Source organism: Pseudophryne corroboree, chromosome 9 (assembly GCF_028390025.1).
Source record: "Pseudophryne corroboree isolate aPseCor3 chromosome 9, aPseCor3.hap2, whole genome shotgun sequence".
Lineage (NCBI taxonomy): Eukaryota > Metazoa > Chordata > Amphibia > Anura > Myobatrachidae > Pseudophryne > Pseudophryne corroboree.
Genome location: NC_086452.1, coordinates 337,937,596 through 337,956,191, shown reverse-complemented (window position 1 = coordinate 337,956,191; position 18,596 = coordinate 337,937,596). Strand labels below are relative to the sequence as shown.

Sequence of the window (18,596 nt, the reverse complement as noted above, 5' to 3'; positions counted from 1 at the left end):
GCACCGTGGGATCTAAACGTAGTTTTGGAATTTCTCAAATCTCATTGGTTTGAGCCTCTCAAATCGGTAGATTTGAAGTATCTTACATGGAAAGTAACCATGCTATTGGCCCTGGCTTCAGCCAGGAGAGTTTCAGAGTTGGCGGCTTTATCGTACAAAAGCCCATATCTGATTTTCCATTCGGACAGGGCAGAACTGCGGACACGTCCTCATTTTCTCCCTAAGGTGGTTTCGGCTTTTCGCTTGAACCAGCCTATTGTGGTGCCTGCGGCTACTAGCGACTTGGAGGACTCCAAGTTACTGGACGTTGTCAGAGCATTGAAAATATATATTTCAAGGACAGCTGGAGTCAGAAAATCTGACTCGTTGTTTATCTTGTATGCACCCAACAAGATGGGTGCTCCTGCGTCTAAGCAGACGATTGCTCGTTGGATCTGTAGCACAATTCAACTTGCACATTCTGTGGCAGGCCTGCCACAGCCTAAAACTGTAAAAGCCCACTCCACAAGGAAGGTGGGCTCATCTTGGGCGGCTGCCCGAGGGGTCTCGGCATTACAACTTTGCCGAGCAGCTACGTGGTCAGGGGAGAACACGTTTGTAAAATTTTACAAATTTGATACTCTGGCTAAAGAGGACTTGGAGTTCTCTCATTCGGTGCTGCAGAGTCATCCGCACTCTCCCGCCCGTTTGGGAGCTTTGGTATAATCCCCATGGTCCTGACGGAGTCCCCAGCATCCACTAGGACGTTAGAGAAAATAAGAATTTAATTACCGATAATTCTATTTCTCGTAGTCCGTAGTGGATGCTGGGCGCCCATCCCAAGTGCGGATTGTCTGCATTACTTGTACATAGTTATTGTTACAAAAATCGGGTTATTATTGTTGTGAGCCATCTTTTTTAAGAGGCTACTTCTTTGTTATCATACTGTTAACTGGGTTCAGATCACAAGTTGTACGGTGTGATTGGTGTGGCTGGTATGAGTCTTACCCGGGATTCAAGATCCTTCCTTATTGTGTACGCTCGTCCGGGCACAGTACCTAACTGAGGCTTGGAGGAGGGTCATAGGGGGAGGAGCCAGTACACACCATGTGATCCTAAAAGCTTGCTTTTGTGCCCTGTCTCCTGCGGAGCCGCTATTCCCCATGGTCCTGACGGAGTCCCCAGCATCCACTACGGACTACGAGAAATAGAATTATCGGTAATTAAATTCTTATTTTTTCGTCAACTCGAGGAATTCGACTTGTCGAAAAGCACGTGGATCGGCAGAATAGCCGCCGATCCACATGCTTGTGTCGAAATTTTGGCCCCACGTGCTTGTGTCGGTTTTGGCCCCCTTTTTGACCATCTCAATTCGACTTTAAAAAAAGTCGAAGCGAGATGGGTAGGGCAGCGTCGGAGACGGGGAGAGCAGCGCTGAAGACTGGGAGAGCTGCACTGGGGACGGGGAGAGCAGCGCCGGAGGATGTCACAGCCGCCGCTCACAGCAGCGTCCACCTGGCTCCAACAAGCGAGACCTCGCTTGCTGGAGCCGGGTGGACGCTGCCGTGAGCGGCGGCTGTGATGCAGGGACGGGTAGAGGCAGAGTGACTGGGACGGGGGGGGGCGGGGAGAGGCACGGGCAGGCGGGGGAGAGCAGCGATACAGCAGCGGCTATATAGTCGCTGCTGTAGCGTGGCTCTCCCCCGTCTTCCCTCCCGCATCTCAATTCGACTTATTTGAAAGTCGAATTGAGATGTCATTGATTATCCCAGGTCGGATCCATTCCGACAAATGAATGTCAAAATGGATCCGACGTCAATTGAATATACCCCATTGTGTCTTCTCTGGTTTGTATGGTTAATCCCTCTGCTGTATCGTAAACAAAACTCTGTCCAAACAGATCCTTTGATCAGTATCTCTAAAGAGTATAAACACACCATTTGTACATACAGTATAAGGGCAGGGCTGCTGAATCCAAATGACGTACTCCCAGGCTGTTATTTATACATTAATCATCAGTCAGATCATATTTTAGGTGTCAAAGTCTAAAATATTTTTATTTTCAGATCTGGATCTCAAATGGGGGTCTGGCAGATATATTCACAGTGTTTGCAAGGACAGACGTTGTTGACAAAGATGGAGTCACAAAGGATAAAATAACAGCCTTCATAGTGGAACGAGCTTTTGGTGGTGTTACCCATGGAAAACCAGAAGATAAGCTTGGAATCAGAGGATCAAACAGTAAGTATTGGTTTATGTAGTCTTTATAAGAGGGGAATGCTCAGAATTAAAAGGTAAAATTATGAGGGGACCTCCTTGCAATAGTTCTCTATTTATTGTAGCAGGGGTACTGGATACAGAATCCCTACGATTTAGGAGATTGTTATCCCTGCTTTCACCTCTGCTACTGTGAGTCTCTAGACTTTCAGCTGAAGCATAAACTGGTGGGTGTACAATTGTCAGTTGAAACTAGATGAGCCGGCAGTAGCGAGGCTGTATTACATAGCATTGACCCCTGCAGATTCATGGATATTGGAGCTTATTAGGAATAACAAATATATTGGCATAAAGCAAACCAAAATCAATATGACAGAATGCAAGAATTCATGTCTAGGCATTATAATAACCCCAGAAGATTTGATTTGCGTTGTTGGGCTTTGTTCAATAACAAACACAATTTTTCATTACTTTATTTCTTTAATCTGGCCAAACATTTATTGAAATTCCAATAGCTCTGAAGCCACTGCACTGTTATTGATTCCTATAGTCATGTGACTTGTGTGGTAACTATTCCAAGATATGTATGACATGCAGTCTGCTGGGCTGAGCTTGTTCATTAAGCTTTGAAAGATTAAAAGCTATAAAATATATAATTTTCTGGTATGTTTGGACTCTGGAGTCACGCTGGTACCTGTCAATGGGCAAAGGCTTTATAATGACTGTATGAATGGGAATATAGCTGGTAAAATTCTAACAAGCACTGCAGAATAGCACAGGTCACCAGGAGGCACATTGTGAGTGACCCTGAATGACTCGCTCACTGGAAATGCAATATCCAGCAGTGGCTGCTCTGAAAGTGCTTCAGCCCATGGTTATTATGCAGGAGCTATCCAGCAATACTGTGTCAGTGTTCTTAGCACCATTTATCAGGTATATCATGTTGTATATGTTGCTACAGTATAGATGTTTTTCAGCTTGATTGTAACTAAACTAGGACATTCAGAATAAAATATAGTAATAGTGACAAACTTGGGCCATTTTTTCACGTATTATTCTCTAAAGACAATGAACCCCTGTCAGGCCTGCCTAGTCAACCTGCCTGTTAATGTATGCTTGAAAACAGGACAGTCCCACTTTCAGCATAACCACCCAGTATAAGCATGTTCCTATTGGTGCTTACTCATCAATCTGGAGCTGTGTGAACTTTTTTTTTTATTTTTTTTAAGTAAACAATCATTTATATTTTATACAGTATACGTGTGTGTGTGTGTGTGTGTGTGTGTGTGTGTGTGTGTGTGTGTGTGTGCTTTCAGTCTCCTTGTGCTACAGATGTTTTGAAAACTACGTCCCATCGATGATTAAAATATTACTTATATCCTGCCAGCACTAATTTCCCTCTATATATTGTCTGCCAGTCTAGGCCATTATGGCAGATCACTTCCCCCTTTACAAGATGGTCACCAGTCTCTGATATCGTAATTTAAAATGTTTGGCTCATTGAATTTTGCAGTCTGATTGGAACATCAGAGCCCATCTATGAAGAGATTTTCTCATACAGTAAACTCTGTTCGTGTGTATGTGTCATAGTAAATACCACGCCTGCTTGTGAGATTCCAAAAAATATTTTGTTAGTAAATGACTGGTTAGTAAAGTGTCAGCATAGTATCAAACAGGTATTTTCTTAACAGTCTTGTAATCTTCATCCAGCACATTTGTTCTGCACGTTGCATATGCTTGTACATGTGTTCAGCTGTGCACGTGTTGCCTTCTGGTCTGTACAACAGTAAAAGTGTATAATGAAATGACTGTATGTTTATAGTGTTTCATACGTGTTCTCTGTTTCATTCACTGAGCAGCAGACACAATTTGAGCTTGAGCTGTCTTAAATCAGAAATCAATCCAAATGAAATATGTAGTGTCCATGCCTCCTGTTAGATCATGCCTCCTGTTAGATCATGCCTTGAGTCCACTGGTTAGACAGATTAATGGTTATACAGGTAACACATTCATTTTTGGTGTTTCGGGGCTCTGATATTCAAGCTTTTTACTGTTGGCTGCAGCAGGAGACTGTTACTGTTAGAGGTAATTGCATGCGGGATGTCATTGTTTCGTGGCTGCCTGTAACTCGCTGGCTATTACTTATACTCCCATATCTCTAGAACAGCAAGTCTCCTGCTGCGGCCAATAGGAAAAGTTGTATTGTCTATTATTCAATAAGCCTTTGTGATTGGACATTGTGTGAATTAATTGGATTGTCCTGTTTTGGATAATGCCAACTGAGATTGAGTTCACGCAGACATTTGAAAGTTTGGTGCATGTAATGTTACGAGTGATACCAGCATGTGGTGGTATGGCTGTAATAGCTCACATGCTGAAGATCTCCAGAGACACTGGGGTCTATGTACTAAACCTTGGAGAGAGATAAATCGATGGCGATAAAGTACTTGCCAATCAGCTTTTAACTGACAGGAGCTTGTTGGTTGCTGCTTTATCTCCGGCCACTTTTTCTCTCTCCAAGGGTAAGATTCAATTGTTTATCGCTCCCAATTTCCCATTAAGGCTTGGATCACACAGAGCCTTTTCGCCTGACCCGTTTTACAGGACCGTTCAACAGGAAGAAGCCTGCACATGGTCTTCTATCTGATACAGCGGTTGAGCAGGGTGACAGGACGACCGGATTTTAAGTAGAACACATACATTTGAATGTATGTGTTCACAGCCGCACTATGTTCTACTTGAAAGCTTTTTAGCTGGGTTCCTGCATTTCAGATCACACATTGATAAGGCCCTATTTAGAGGTAAGTCCTGAATAAATTTATAGAATGTGATAGTATTAGGAATGTTAGGGACCCATGTGATGAAGTCACCTGGCCGCGGTACATGGGCCCGCATATTTGTGCAAATGTGTGCTAAGAACTTCAATTATACTCCATGTTAATTGTGAGGGTATATTTAAATTATTTTTACTATCCGTGTTCTTAGTGCTAAGAGTGTGCATCTGCATCTCTCTTCCTCCAGAATAGTATTAGAAGCCTCAGCACGATAGCACCTCTTGATATTTTAATAATAGGATGTGCAGTCCAGGTCCCCTCTTTTTCTACTTGAAATCCTGTCATGGCACTGGCCGGATCCTGTTCTTTGGCATCCGGCGAAAAGGCTATGTGTGAATCCAAAAAGGCTCCTTCCTGTTGAACGGGTCTGGCGAAAACGCTATGTGTGGCCCAAACCTTAAAGTGATGGGGGGGTGGATTTTCAATTGTGCTTTTGTATTGCGCCCAGGGAGGTCGGTTTTAGCCGCTGAAAGCAGCTAAACCCGACCAAAGTAGTTGGCACAACCCAAAATGTTCCGTTTGGGCACCCAAACCGGTCACTTTACACTCTCTGCAGCTCATCACCCCCGAACAGAGCAATTATTATATAGCTCTATTGGGCAACATCTACTGGCTGCTGGAGCTGAAAACAATTGAATCTCCCCCAAGGCTTAGTACACAGGCAACACCCTTGTTCTTTCCCTTTAAAACATCTACCTTAAATTAGTGTTGTAGATTTTCAATACACCGGAGAACGTTTTATGTTTATTACAAATTCGTTCTCAATATTCATGTTCATTATATTGTAGAAATAGGCGCTGATGTGTTCAGCATAGGTGTTTGTTTTGTTATTGCACCATAATTGTATGATTGCAGCAACGGCAATGTGAGTGATTTCTGCAATTCCCCAACTCTTACACTTTTAACCTGTTCAGCCATAAGTTTGGAGCTTTAATTAAATCCATTTGTCACTCTGCCTTTTGTGATTTATTGAATTTCCTGTGCTCCACAGTCTGCAGATTTTGGAAATGGCCTTTTAGGTATACACATTGATTGGAACAGCAGACGCATCTGCACATCGATAGGCTTGTGTTTCTGAAAATGCTTTTCCGAAGATTAAAACATCCACCTGTGCTATATACCTGCCATTGGGTTCTGTGCATGAAAGCTTATTATTACATAAACGTAGTTATTGAGTTTCTGCATTGTGCGCATTCTGAGCTCCCTTCCCAGGTATGCCAGGCTAATAGGATCAGACTGTCTAAGAAATAGTAGCAGTAATTAAAGGCAAGCAGTTATAGTCTGCGCTGGGCCAATATTTATATAGCATAGATTTGGGAACAAACGTATAAAAAGCAAAACACAGGAAGTCTGGGTATTAAAGGTAAGCGGATTCTGCTCACAGACTTACAGTAGCGTGATGCCTCATTGGTTCGCAAGACTGAGTGTGTTTTGTAACCGCTATTTGCAGTGAGGAATGCGCACTCACAAGATTCAGGTTTGGTCTAAACCTTAGTACTTGTACGCAAATCTTGATTTGTGCGCCAGGCAATGTTTCCATTTTCCAGAACTAAACTTACATTTACAGATACAATTGTGTCCTTTAGCTCTGTAGTTTTTAGATTAAAATTTTGATTTGATATTTGGCAAAACCTTATGTAAAATCATTTGGTAAATGGCCAACCTAAAATATGTACGTGATGGTTTTACATTGCCCCCCCCCCCCCCCCCCCCTCCCCATCCATCACAATTGAAAATCTTTTTATATAGAAAGTACAACTGTATGTATATATACACACACTTGGAAAAGATTAAGGTTTGCATTACAGTCTACTTTGTTGTGATACCTGTACCCCTTTTTGTATTGTATGTAGTCTAGTGTATGTGTTGGTAGGATTTGGCTTTTTAGCAATCAGTCTAACAATGCATACACCACTAATGGGGGTACTGGTTACGCAAAAGTTTAATTTGTGTAATGACCTCCTTTATTAGCGATGTATTCTTCCCCTGCGAAGGGACATTTTACTGCTCTGCCTCACTCATCTGGGTGTACACTGGGGACTATTACTGTTTTCTTATCTGCTGCCCAGTTTCTTACTCCTTCAGACATATTCCAGACTGGACTATATATTTTAGTAAAACAAAGTGTGTCTGAATACTCTGTACCTGGTAGGACTGTGTCCACACTGGTTAGTAGAGAGGGGTTAGTGGAGAGGGACTTACAGTATAAGACCAGTATAGTGGATTGATTTCCAGTCCTATTTGTATGAATCCCCAATCATTCATTTATTTGTAAAGTGCCTGAAGGTAGATCATATAGATACAGTATGAAGGGTGATCTGAAAAGTCGAACACTACAAATGTCACAGAGCTCTTATCTTGAGTGGGTGAGATATTCTCTTTTCTGCTACAGTGTACCGTGTTCTTCACAGTGCCACCAAATCTAGGTAATAATTTGTATGTGGTAGAGGTGTTTTTCTGATATTGATTCCTTCCCATTTGCTGTGGCTCTAAAGGCATTTCTGTGGTGTTTTCCTTATGGTAGTTATTTGCTTATCTTAAGGCACAGTTACAGTATCTCTCATGTCTAGCTTGGCTAAGATCACTCTGAGCTGCTCAGTTAGACCCCTCTGTATATTGACAAATAAAATCTTGTAGATGTGCTCCTAGCTCAGACATGATTCACTAAGGAGAGCGATAGTGCGTGACATGACTGTAGCCAATGTCTAGACTCACAAATACAAGGACAAATATAGTGAGTCCCTTGGTCATATCTTAGTTCTTCATTTTGGTTGTGTCTTTCACCATCTATTTAGAGCCATAGATGAAAGTGTTTCTACCAATTAAGCATGTAAACACACAATATGTTTCTTTTGGGTGGGGGAACAAGTCTGTGTTGCCCAATGTTTCCTCTTTAAAATCTTCACTCACTCCTTTTTAGGCAGCTAGACAAGGTACCTGTAATAGTATGGAAATGAATTCAAATCGAATATATACAGTTAAAGATTTTTGCTGATGGTATATACTGTGTAGTCACTACCCACAAGAAACATCCCTTTTATTTTAGATAAACTGTTGGATACAAAACCATATCAGGATTACAGGGAGCGCTAGTAAAGTGCAAGAGCTGGCACTTTTAACAGTGGCAAAGACCCATTTCCTAATAAATGGGCAGCTAGGTCACTTAATCCTTGGGGCTTAGTATACCTAGCCATCCTGCACAGCTATACACCAGCTACAGTGATTAGGCTGTATCATATATAGGCGATGCTACTTATATTCTCTAAACAAAAGATCAAGGTATTATTTGTGAATTCCTTCCCAAGTATATATTTGGTTTACCAAACGCACTACAGCATTAGTATTGCACTTGGCTAACATGTGCTGTGCACGTGTTTTGAAGGTGCTAATTTTCCTATTTGGGAATATGATTTTCTCTTACGTCCTAGAGGATGCTGGGGACTCCGTAAGGACCATGGGGTATAGACGGGCTCCGCAGGAAACATGGGCACTATAAAGAAACTTTAGAATGGGTGTGCACTGGCTCCTCCCTCTATGTACCTCCTCTAGACCTCAGTTAGTTCCTGTGCCCAGAGGAGACTGGGTGCATTACAGGGAGCTCTCCTGAGTTTTCTGAAAAAATAATTTTGTTAGGTTTTTTTATTTTCAGGGAGCACTGCTGGCAACAGGCTCCCTGCATTGTGGGACTGAGGAGAGAGAAACAGACCTACTTAAGTGATAGGCTCTGCTTCTTAGGCTACTGGACACCATTATCTCCAGAGGGAGTCGGAACGCAGGTCTCCCCTCGCTGTTCGTCCCAGAGCCGCGCCGCCGTCCTCCTCACAGAGCCGGAAGAAAGAAGCCGGGTGATTATAAGAAGAAAGAAGACTTCAGATCTTCTCTGAGGTAACGCGCAGTGGTAACGCTGCGCACCATTGCTCCCACACACAACACACACGGCAGGCACGGATGGGTTCAGGGCGCAGGGGGGGCGCCCTGGGCAGCAATATTATTCCTCTAGGACTGGCTGGTACATATATATAGGCTGCGGAGGCAGTATATATTAAAATCCTCCGCCAGTATTAAAAAATTGAGCGGAACCGAAGCCCGCCGCCGGGGGGGGGGGGGAGCTTGATTCCACAGCACTAACCAGCGCCATTTTCTCCACAGAGAGCTGCAGAGAAGCTGGCTCCCCGGACTCTCCCCTGCTGAACACGGTGACACAGGGCAGAAAAGAGGGGGGCATTTGTAAGGCGCAGTGAGTGTATTATATACTGATAATTATATACAAAAGCGCTATTTATCTGGGAATTTTATTTTCCAGTGTGAGTTGGCGCTGGGTGGTGCTGGCATACTCTCTCTCTGTCTCTCCAAAGGGCCATTATTGGGGAACTGTCTCCATATAAATATATCCCTGTGTGTATGGGGGTGTCGGTACGAGTGTGTCAGCATGTCTGAAGCGGAAGGCTCATCTAAGGAGAAGGTGGAGCAGATGATTGTGGTGTCTCCGTCGGCAACGCCGACACCTGATTGGTTGGACATGTGGAATGTGTTAAATGCACATGTGATTTTATTACATAAAAGGATGGACAAAGCAGAGTCCAGGGAAAAAGCAGGGAGTCAATCCATGGCTTTAGCTGTGTCACAGGGCCCTTCAGGGTCCCAAAAACGTCCTCTATCCCAAATAGCAGACACTGATACCGACACGGATTCTGCCTCCAGTGTCGACACGATGATGCAAGGTTACACCCAAGGGTGGCCAAAAGTATTCATTATATGATTATTGCAATAAAAGATGTTTTGCATATCACAGATGACCCCTCTGTCCCTGACACGAGGGTGCACATGTTTAAGGAAAAGAAACCTGAGGTAACCTTTCCCCCATCTCATGAGCTGAACGAGTTATCCGAAAAAGCTTGGGAAACTCCAGATAAAAAACTGCAGATTCCAAAGAGGATTCTTATGGCGTATCCTTTTCCTGCACTGGACAGGGTACGATGGGAGTCCTCGCCCAGGGTGGACAAGGCTTTGACGCGTTTGTCCAAGAAGGTGGCGCTACCGTCTCCTGACACAGCAGCCCTCAAGGATCCTGGTGATCGCAGACAGGAAACTACCTTAAAATCTATTTATACACATACCGGGTGCTTTACTCAGGCCGGCAATAGCATCGGCATGGGTATGTAGCGCAGTTCCAGCTTGGACAGATACCTTGTCAGCTGACATGGATACCCTAGACAGTGATACTATTTTATTGATCTTAGGTCACATTAAAGACGCAGTCTTATATATGAGAGACGCTCAGAGAGACGTTGGGCTGCTAGGTTCGAGAGCCAACGCCATGGCGATTTCGGCTAGGCGAGCCCTGTGGACCCGCCAATGGACAGGTGATGCCGACTCAAAGAGGCATATGGAGGTTTTACCTTACAAGGGTGAGGTTTTATTTGGGGAAGGTCTCGCGGACCTGGTTTCCACAGCTACCGCGGGTAAATCTACTTTTTTGCCTTTTGTTCCCCCACAGCAAAAGAAAACTCCACAATATCAGATGCAGTCCTCTCGGTCGCATAAGTCCAGAAGAGGTCGGGGCTCATCCTTCCTCGCCAGAGGTAAGGGTAGAGGGAAAAGAACGCCTGCTACGGCTAGTTCCCAGGAGCAGAAGTCCTCCCCGGCTTCCACTAAATCCCCCGCATGACGCTGGGGCTCCACTGAGGGAGTCCGCATCGGTGGTGGCACGACTAGGGAGGCCAATCCCGGGCCGTTTCTTCAATCCCGGGATTCGGGATTGAAAAACGGTCAATCCCAGGATTGCAGTAGGAACCAGTGAAAGTTGTAGGTAGCGGTGCGGGAGGGAGGGAGGGTGTAGGTAGCGGTGAGGGAGGTAGGGAGGGGGTAGGCATAGGCGTGCGCAGACACTGACAGGTGGGTGCCGCTCCGGACTCTTCCCCCACCTCCCCCTCCACGGCATTATAGTGTTCTCTCACCTCCCCTGTCCTGGAAATAGACTGCTCACCTGGGCGGCCCAGGTAAGCAGTCTATATCCAGGACAGGGGAGGTGAGAGAACACTATAATGCCGTGGAGGGGGGGGAGGTCCGGAGCGGCACCCGCCTGTCAGTGTCAGTGCGGGAGGGTGGGTGGGTGTAGGTAGTGGTGCGGCAGGGAGGGTGTAGGTAGCGGCGGGAGGGTTGGTAGCGGCACGGGAGGGTGGGTGTAAGTAATAACACTTACTATTAGGCAGGCGGCCGCGGCAGCCATGGACACACTGAACACGGCGGCATTTCAAATGAAGCGCCGGCCGCCAGCCAATCGGAGCTGGCGGACCGGCAGCCAATCAGGGAAGCTGCCGCAGCAGTCGCTCCTGTTTGGCTGCTGCGGCAGCTTCCCTGATTGGTTGCCAGTCCGCCAGCTCTGATTGGCTGGCGGCCGGCCCTACAATTGAAGTGCCTCCGCGTTCAGCTTGTCCATGGCTGCCGAGGCTGCCCGCCTGCCTAATAGTAAGTGTTATTACTTACACCCACCCGCCATCCCGCGCTGCTACCAACCCTCCAGCACATGCGCACTGTAATCCCTTGAATCCCGGGATTGGAGGCTCCAATCCCGAGATTCAAATCCCCGCATTTTTGGGCCCAAATCCCGGGATCCCGCCGATCCCAATCCCGGTATTGGCCTACCTAGGCACGACTTCGACTCTTCAGCCAGGTCTGGGTTCTGTCAGACGTGGACCCTTGGGCGCTGGAAATTGTGTCCCAAGGCTACAAACTGGAATTTGAAGAGGTGCCTCCTGGCCGATTTTTCAAGTCGGCCTTGCCAGCTGCTCCCCCAGAGAGGGAAATAGTGTTAGCTGCAATTAAAAAGCTGTGTCAACAGCAAGTGATTATCAAGGTTCGCCTAGTCCAACAGGGGAAATGGTACCCTGTTCGTGGTCCCGAAACCAGATGGCTCGTTCAGACCCATTTTAAATCTAAAATCCCTAAACCTGTACTTGAAAAAGTTCAAATTCAAGATGGAATCGCTCCGGGCAGTGATCTCCAGCCTGGGGGGGGGGATTTTATGGTGTCACTGGACATAAAGGATGCATACCTTCATGTCCCCATATATCCTCCTCATCAGGAGTACCTGAGATTCGCTGTTCAGGACTGTCATTACCAGTTTCAGACGTTGCTGTTTGGGCTTTCCACGGCCCCGAGAATTTTCACCAAGGTGATGGCAGAGATGATGGTGCTCCTGCGCAGACGGGGAGTCACAATTATCCCGTACTTGGATGATCTCCTGATAAAAGCGAGATCGAGAGTTCGCTCTCCCTGAGAGTGCTACAACAGCACAGTTGGATTCTAAATCTGCCAAAGTCTCAATTGATTCCAAAGACTCGTCTATCATTCCTAGGCATTATTCTGGACACGGAACAGAAGAGGGTTTTTCTCCCAATGGAAAAAGCCCAGGACCTCCAGAACATGGTCAGAGACCTGCTAAAACCAAAAAGAGTGTCGGTTCATCAATGCACTCGAGTTCTGGGGAAAATGGTGGCAGCCTACGAGGCCATCCCCTTTGGCAGGTTCCATGCGAGGACTATTCAGTGGGACCTTCTAGACAAGTGGTCCGGGTCCCATCTACAAATACATCAGAAGATAAGCCTGTCCCCCAGGGCCAGGGTGTCTCTTCTGTGGTGGCTGCAGAGGGCTCACCTTCTAGAGGGTCGCAGGTTCGGCATTCAAGACTGGGTTCTGATAACCACGGACGCGAGCCTCCGAGGATGGGGAGCAGTCACACAAGGAAGGATTTTTCAGGGACTATGGTCAAGCCAGGAGGCTTGTCTACATATCAACGTACTGGAATTGAGGGCCATATACAACGGCCTACGACAAGCGGAGAATCTTCTTCACGACCTACCGGTTCTGATTCAATCAGACAACGTCATAGCCGTGGCTCATGTAAACCGCCAAGGCGGGACAAGGAGCAGAGTGGCAATGGCGGAAGCCACCAGGATTCTTCGCTGGGCGGAAAATCACGTAAGCGCTCTGTCAGCAGTCTTCATTCCGGGTGTGGACAACTGGGAAGCAGACTTCCTCAGCAGACACGATCTCCATCCAGGAGAGTGGGGACTTCATCAAGAAGTTTTTGCAGAGATAACAAGTCATTGGGGACTTCCTCAAGTAGACATGATGGCGTCGCGCCTCAACAAGAAGCTTCGGAGGTATTGTGCCAGGTCAAGGGACCCTCAGGCAGTAGCGGTGGATGCCCTGGTGACACTGTGGGTGTTTCAGTCGGTCTATGTGTTCCCTCCTCTTCCTCTCATCTCAAAAATATTGAGAATCATAAGACTAAAAAGAGTGCGCACAATACTCACTGTTCCAGATTGGCCTCGAAGGGCCTGGTATTCAGATCTTCAGGAAATGCTCACAGAAGATCTGTGGCCTCTTCCTCTCAGGGATGACCTGTTGCAGCAGGGGCCATGCGTGTTCTAAGACTTACCGCGGTTATGTTTGACGGCATGGCGGTTGAACACTGAATCCTAGCTGGGAAAGGTATTCCGGAAGAAGTCATCCCTACGCTGATAAAGGCTAGGAAGGAGGTGACGGCGAAGCATTATCACCGTATCTGGAAGAAGTATGTATCTTGGTGTGAAGCCAAGAGTGCTCCTACTGAAGATTTCCATCTGGGCTGTTTTCTCCACTTTCTACAGACGGGAGTGGATATGGGCCTAAAGTTAGGGCCGAAATCTGTACTTTAATGGAGCCTATCTATTTTCTTTCAGAAGGAATTGGCTTCTCTTCCAGAAGTCCAGACTTTTGTAAAGGGAGTGCTGCACATCCAGCCTCCTTTTGTGCCCCCAGTGGCACCATGGGACCTTAACGTGGTGTTATGGTTCCTAAATTCTCACTGGTTTGAACCGCTTCAGACTGTTGAATTTAAATTTCTCACTTGGAAGGTGGTCATGTTGTTGGCCTTGGCATCTGCGAGGCGAGTGTCCGAATTGGCGGCTTTGTCTCACAGGAGCCCCTATCTGATTTTCCATATGGATAGAGCAGAGTTGAGGACTCGTCCTCAATTTTTGCCCAAGGTGGTTTCATCATTTCATATGAACCAGCCTATTGTGGTGCCTGTGGCTACGGGAGACTTGGAGGACTCCAAGTCCCTGGATGTAGTCAGGGCCTTAAAAATCTATGTAGCCAGGACGGCTAGGGTTAGGAAAACAGAGGCACTGTTTGTCCTGTATGCAGCCAATAAACTTGGCGCTCCCGCTTCAAAGCAGACTATTGCTCGCTGGATCTGTAACACGATTCAGCAGGCGCATTCTACGACTGGATTGCCGTTGCCAAATTCGGTAAAGGCCCATTCCACTAGGAAGGTGGGCTCTTCTTGGGCGGCTGCCCGAGGCGTCTCGGCTTTACAGCTTTGCCGATCAGCTACCTGGTCGGGTTCAAACACTTTTGCTAAGTTCTATAAGTTTGATACCCTGGCTGATGAGGACCTTGCGTTTGCTCAGTCGGTGCTGCAGAGTCGTCCGCACTCTCCCGCCCGGTCTGAGTCCCCAGCATCCTCTAGGACGTAAGAGAAAATAAGATTTTAAACCTACCGGTAAATCTTTTTCTCCTAGTCCGTGGAGGATGCTGGGCGCCCGTCCCAGTGCGGACTCTTTTCTGCAAGGCTTGTATATAGTTATTGTTTACATAAGGGTTATGTTACAGTTGAAATCAGTCGTTGCCTGATACTGTTTGTTCATACTGTTAACTGCTTGCGTATATTCCAGGTTATACGGTGTGGATGGTGTGGGCTGGTATGAATCTTACCCTTTGGTTCACAAAAATCCTTTCCTCGTACTGTCCGTCTCCTCTGGGCACAGTTCTCTAACTGAGGTCTGGAGGAGGGGCATAGAGGGAGGAGCCAGTGCACACCCATTCTAAAGTTTCTTTATAGTGCCCATGTCTCCTGCGGAGCCCGTCTATACCCCATGGTCCTAACGGAGTCCCCAGCATCCTCTACGGACTAGGAGAAAAATTTACCGGTAGGTTTAAAATCTTATTTAACAGCAAAATGAAATAAAATGTGATTTACTTGCTCTGTGTGCCACTAGTTCTCCTAAATGTCCTCCAGTGTGTCATCTCAATGTGAGATTCCCCTGTATGACTGTATTAGTTGACCTGGCGATCTGAATTTGAAACCTGTGTAAATCTGTGCACAATACAGCTGTTGTGTGATCCCTAATTTGCCTGAATTATTTCCAGCATGTGAGCTTCATTTTGAAAACACCAAAATTCCTATTGAGAATGTAATTGGTGAAGTTGGAGGTGGCTTTAAGGTGAGTTTTTGTTCCTTAAGCTTAAATTGTAACTTGCTGTGTTATTGGTCCTCTTCTCTCATCCCCCCTTGCTCAGTCTCCCTACCCAGTAGCCAGCCCCCTAACTCGGTCTCCTATCCCCTCAGCCACCCCCTTATCTTAGTTTCCTGTTCCCTTAGCAGGCCCTCAGGCCCTTTCAGAAGTCCCCACCCCATCTTTCTTTAAAAAAAAAAAAAAATCTGTATACATATACCAATGTACTGGATTTGGAGATTTCAGATTAGAAGTGCTTTCCTAGCTTTCTTTTTTTTGTTATTCCCAGCACCACAGTTGCCCCACGCACACACTTACCCTAATTCTACTGCAGCATAAGCATTGTAATAATAAAAAAAAAATATTAATTAACTTACCTGACACGCCATCATGCACAGGTAGAGCCTCCTAGCTCAGTCTCCTGTCCCCTCACCCAGCCTCCTTGCTTGGTCTGCTGTCCCGTCACTCAGTCTCCTAGCTCTGTCTCCTGTCCCCTCACCCAGCCTCCTAGCTCGGTTTCCTGTCCCCTCACCCAGCCTCCTAGCTCGGTCTCCTGTCCCCTCACCCAGCCCCCTAGCTCGGTCTCCTGTCCCCTCACCCAGCCTCCTAGCTCGGTCTCCTGTCCCCTCACCCAGCCTCCTAGCTCGGTCTCCTGTCCCCTCACCCAGCCTCCTAGCTCGGTCTCCTGTCCCCTCACCCAGCCCCCTAGCTCGGTCTCCTGTCCCCTCACCCAGCCTCCTAGCTCGGTCTCCTGTCCCCTCACCCAGCCTCCTAGCTCGGTCTCCTGTCCCCTGACCCAGCCTCCTAGCTCGGTCTCCTGTCCCCTCACCCAGCCTCCTAGCTCGGTCTCCTGTCCCCTCACCCAGCCTCTTAGCTCGGTTTTCTGTCCCCTCACTCAGCCTCTTAGCTCGGTTTCCTGTCCCCTCACCCAGCCTCCTAGCTCGGTCTCCTGTCCCCTCACCCAGCCTCCTAGCTCGGTCTCCTGTCCCCTCACTTAACCTCCTAGCTCGGTCTCCTGTCCCCTCACCCAGCCTCTTAGCTTGGTCTCCTGTCCCCTCACCCAGCCTCCTAGCTCGGTCTCCTGTCCCCTCACTTAACCTCCTAGCTCGGTCTCCTGTCCCCTCACTTAACCTCCTAGCTCGGTCTCCTGTCCCCTCACCCAGCCTCCTAGCTCGGTCTCCTGTCCCCTCACCCAGCCTCCTAGCTCGGTCTCCTGTCCCCTCACCCAGCCTCTTAGCTCGGTCTCCTGTCCCCTCACCCAGCCTCTTAGCTCGGTCTCCTGTCCCCTCACCCAGCCTCTTAGCTCGGTCTCCTGTCCCCTCACCCAGCCTCTTAGCTCGGTCTCCTGTCCCCTCACCCAGCCTCCTAGCTCGGTCTCCTGTCCCCTCACCCAGCCTCCTAGCTCGGTCTCCTGTCCCCTCACCCAGCCTCCTAGCTCGGTCTCCAGTCCCCTCACTTAACCTCCTAGCTCGGTCTCCTGTCCCCTCACCCAGCCCTCTTAGCTCGGCCTGCTGTCCCCTCAGCCGTACCCCTTGCTCATTTCTGCTGTCTGCCTCTCTTCCCCGAGAGCCACATGAAGCATGTGGTATTTTCTTTACAAGATTTTATATAAATTTCAGGTTGCAATGAACATTCTGAACAGTGGGCGCTTCAGCATGGGGAGTGCCTCAGCTGGGATAATTAAGAAGTTGATTGGTAAGTGTAAATGTGTGTTTCTTACTACTCCCTGTTAATATGTGTGTTCTTACCCAGAAATGTGGATTATATTTTAGTCAGAGCTATATCTTCCTTGTAGTCCTGTTGGGGCATTGATTAGAGTGCAGCAGAGAAATGTCATTGTTTGTTGCACTTACAATATATTGTTTGAGGGGAAACTAGGGTCAGGGTGGCTTCTGAGCTTGTTCTATTCTGAATGCAATTTGTCACCCAACATTTTTGGTCCAGCTGCTCGCTGATCAGTTTATGTGGTGTATTAATTCCTCACTTCATCATTTCTCAAAAAAAAAAAAAAATCTGATCTTTATGTAGTAATTGTGGGAGGGAATTCAATTGTTGTATGGATGCCTGCAATTGCATATCGCCTGTCACTTTAGAAGGGACGATATGCAATTGTTCTGGCGGCAGGGGGTGAGCAGACATAATGCGCATTTGTGGTATAGGCACCTGAATAGAGAGAGCAACAATTGAAATGCTCTGTCAGGCACAGGATGCCGCTAGGACAATTGAATATAGCCCTTTGTGTATACCTGGGTAGGTAGTTCTGGTAAGTGTCACCATTTCCTGTATGTGTTAAATGTATTTGTCTGTCTTGTTCCTCTTCTGACTAATCTAGAAATGACAGCGGAATATGCCTGCACACGGAAGCAGTTTAATAAGAAGCTGAGTGACTTTGAATTAATACAGGTGAGGAGATACCTTGTGATCAGTTCCTTTGCCTGATAATGGATGTCATTGTAGCACACACCAGGGGCGGATCCATAGTTGTATGTGACATCTATTGCTATTCCTAGCACTGTGCATGTTCCGCAGCTGAGCACACACATATACTAATGATTCTGAATCATACGCATCTTAAATGTCTGCCTCCCCCGCCCGCCTCCAAATGGCCAGAACTGTCATTCATACTGCGGAGGATGCGCCGGCAGTGTGAAGGGTTGCGCATTTGCACTACGGCAAGTGTGCGTGCGCAGACAGCTCGAATGCAGCTGCTGCATAGGAATGCACGGCTGCTTTTGGGTCTGAGTAGACCCCTTAGTTTGGTGTAATTGTGGCCGACTTGCATGTAACTCTGCATCTGTCCCAGAATGTGCACAGAGTCTGTGCTCTAACATTTTCTTGTGTGGTTCAATAGAAGAATGAGATTGGAGTTTAAATACTGGGACTAGATTTCTGTGGGCAAGGCCACACTCTGTACGTAGCCAAATATATACGATGCTTTGATATATGGCTGGGTCATTTCATATCCTCATACAGACCATGTGCGTCATATGAGTGATCAAGCCCTCCATCAGGAATCATGGGTCCCAGTAAAGTCGGTCATGCAGCCCCCCCCCCCCCCCCTCCCTCCTCCAACTCAAACTTACAAGGCACGGGGGGTGCAAAGTGGAGTTCTGAGTAGCTTAACAAATGAGTAATGTACTTGCCAGCTACCCTTAGATTCGATATGTGGCATTCAACATGGTTATTCCTCTTCTGATTGGCAGCCAATGGCCATGGTTCTATGTACAACATTCAGAAGATGAGGATTGAAATAAATAAAGGGGGGTGAGTGAAAGACATGGGG

General features: G+C 47.0%; 1 protein-coding gene across 1 annotated transcript in view; it reads left to right on the top strand.

Annotated features, from left to right (window-relative positions):
* The window catches only part of ACAD9 (acyl-CoA dehydrogenase family member 9), a 188,178-nt gene that overhangs the window by 119,735 nt on the left and 49,847 nt on the right, over positions 1–18,596 (top strand). The window contains exons 7-10 of the mRNA XM_063940592.1: positions 2,046–2,220; positions 15,228–15,301; positions 16,933–17,008; positions 17,646–17,716. Of these exons, the coding sequence (XP_063796662.1) occupies positions 2,046–2,220; positions 15,228–15,301; positions 16,933–17,008; positions 17,646–17,716 (396 nt within the window). The remainder of the gene's footprint in view (positions 1–2,045; positions 2,221–15,227; positions 15,302–16,932; positions 17,009–17,645; positions 17,717–18,596) is intronic.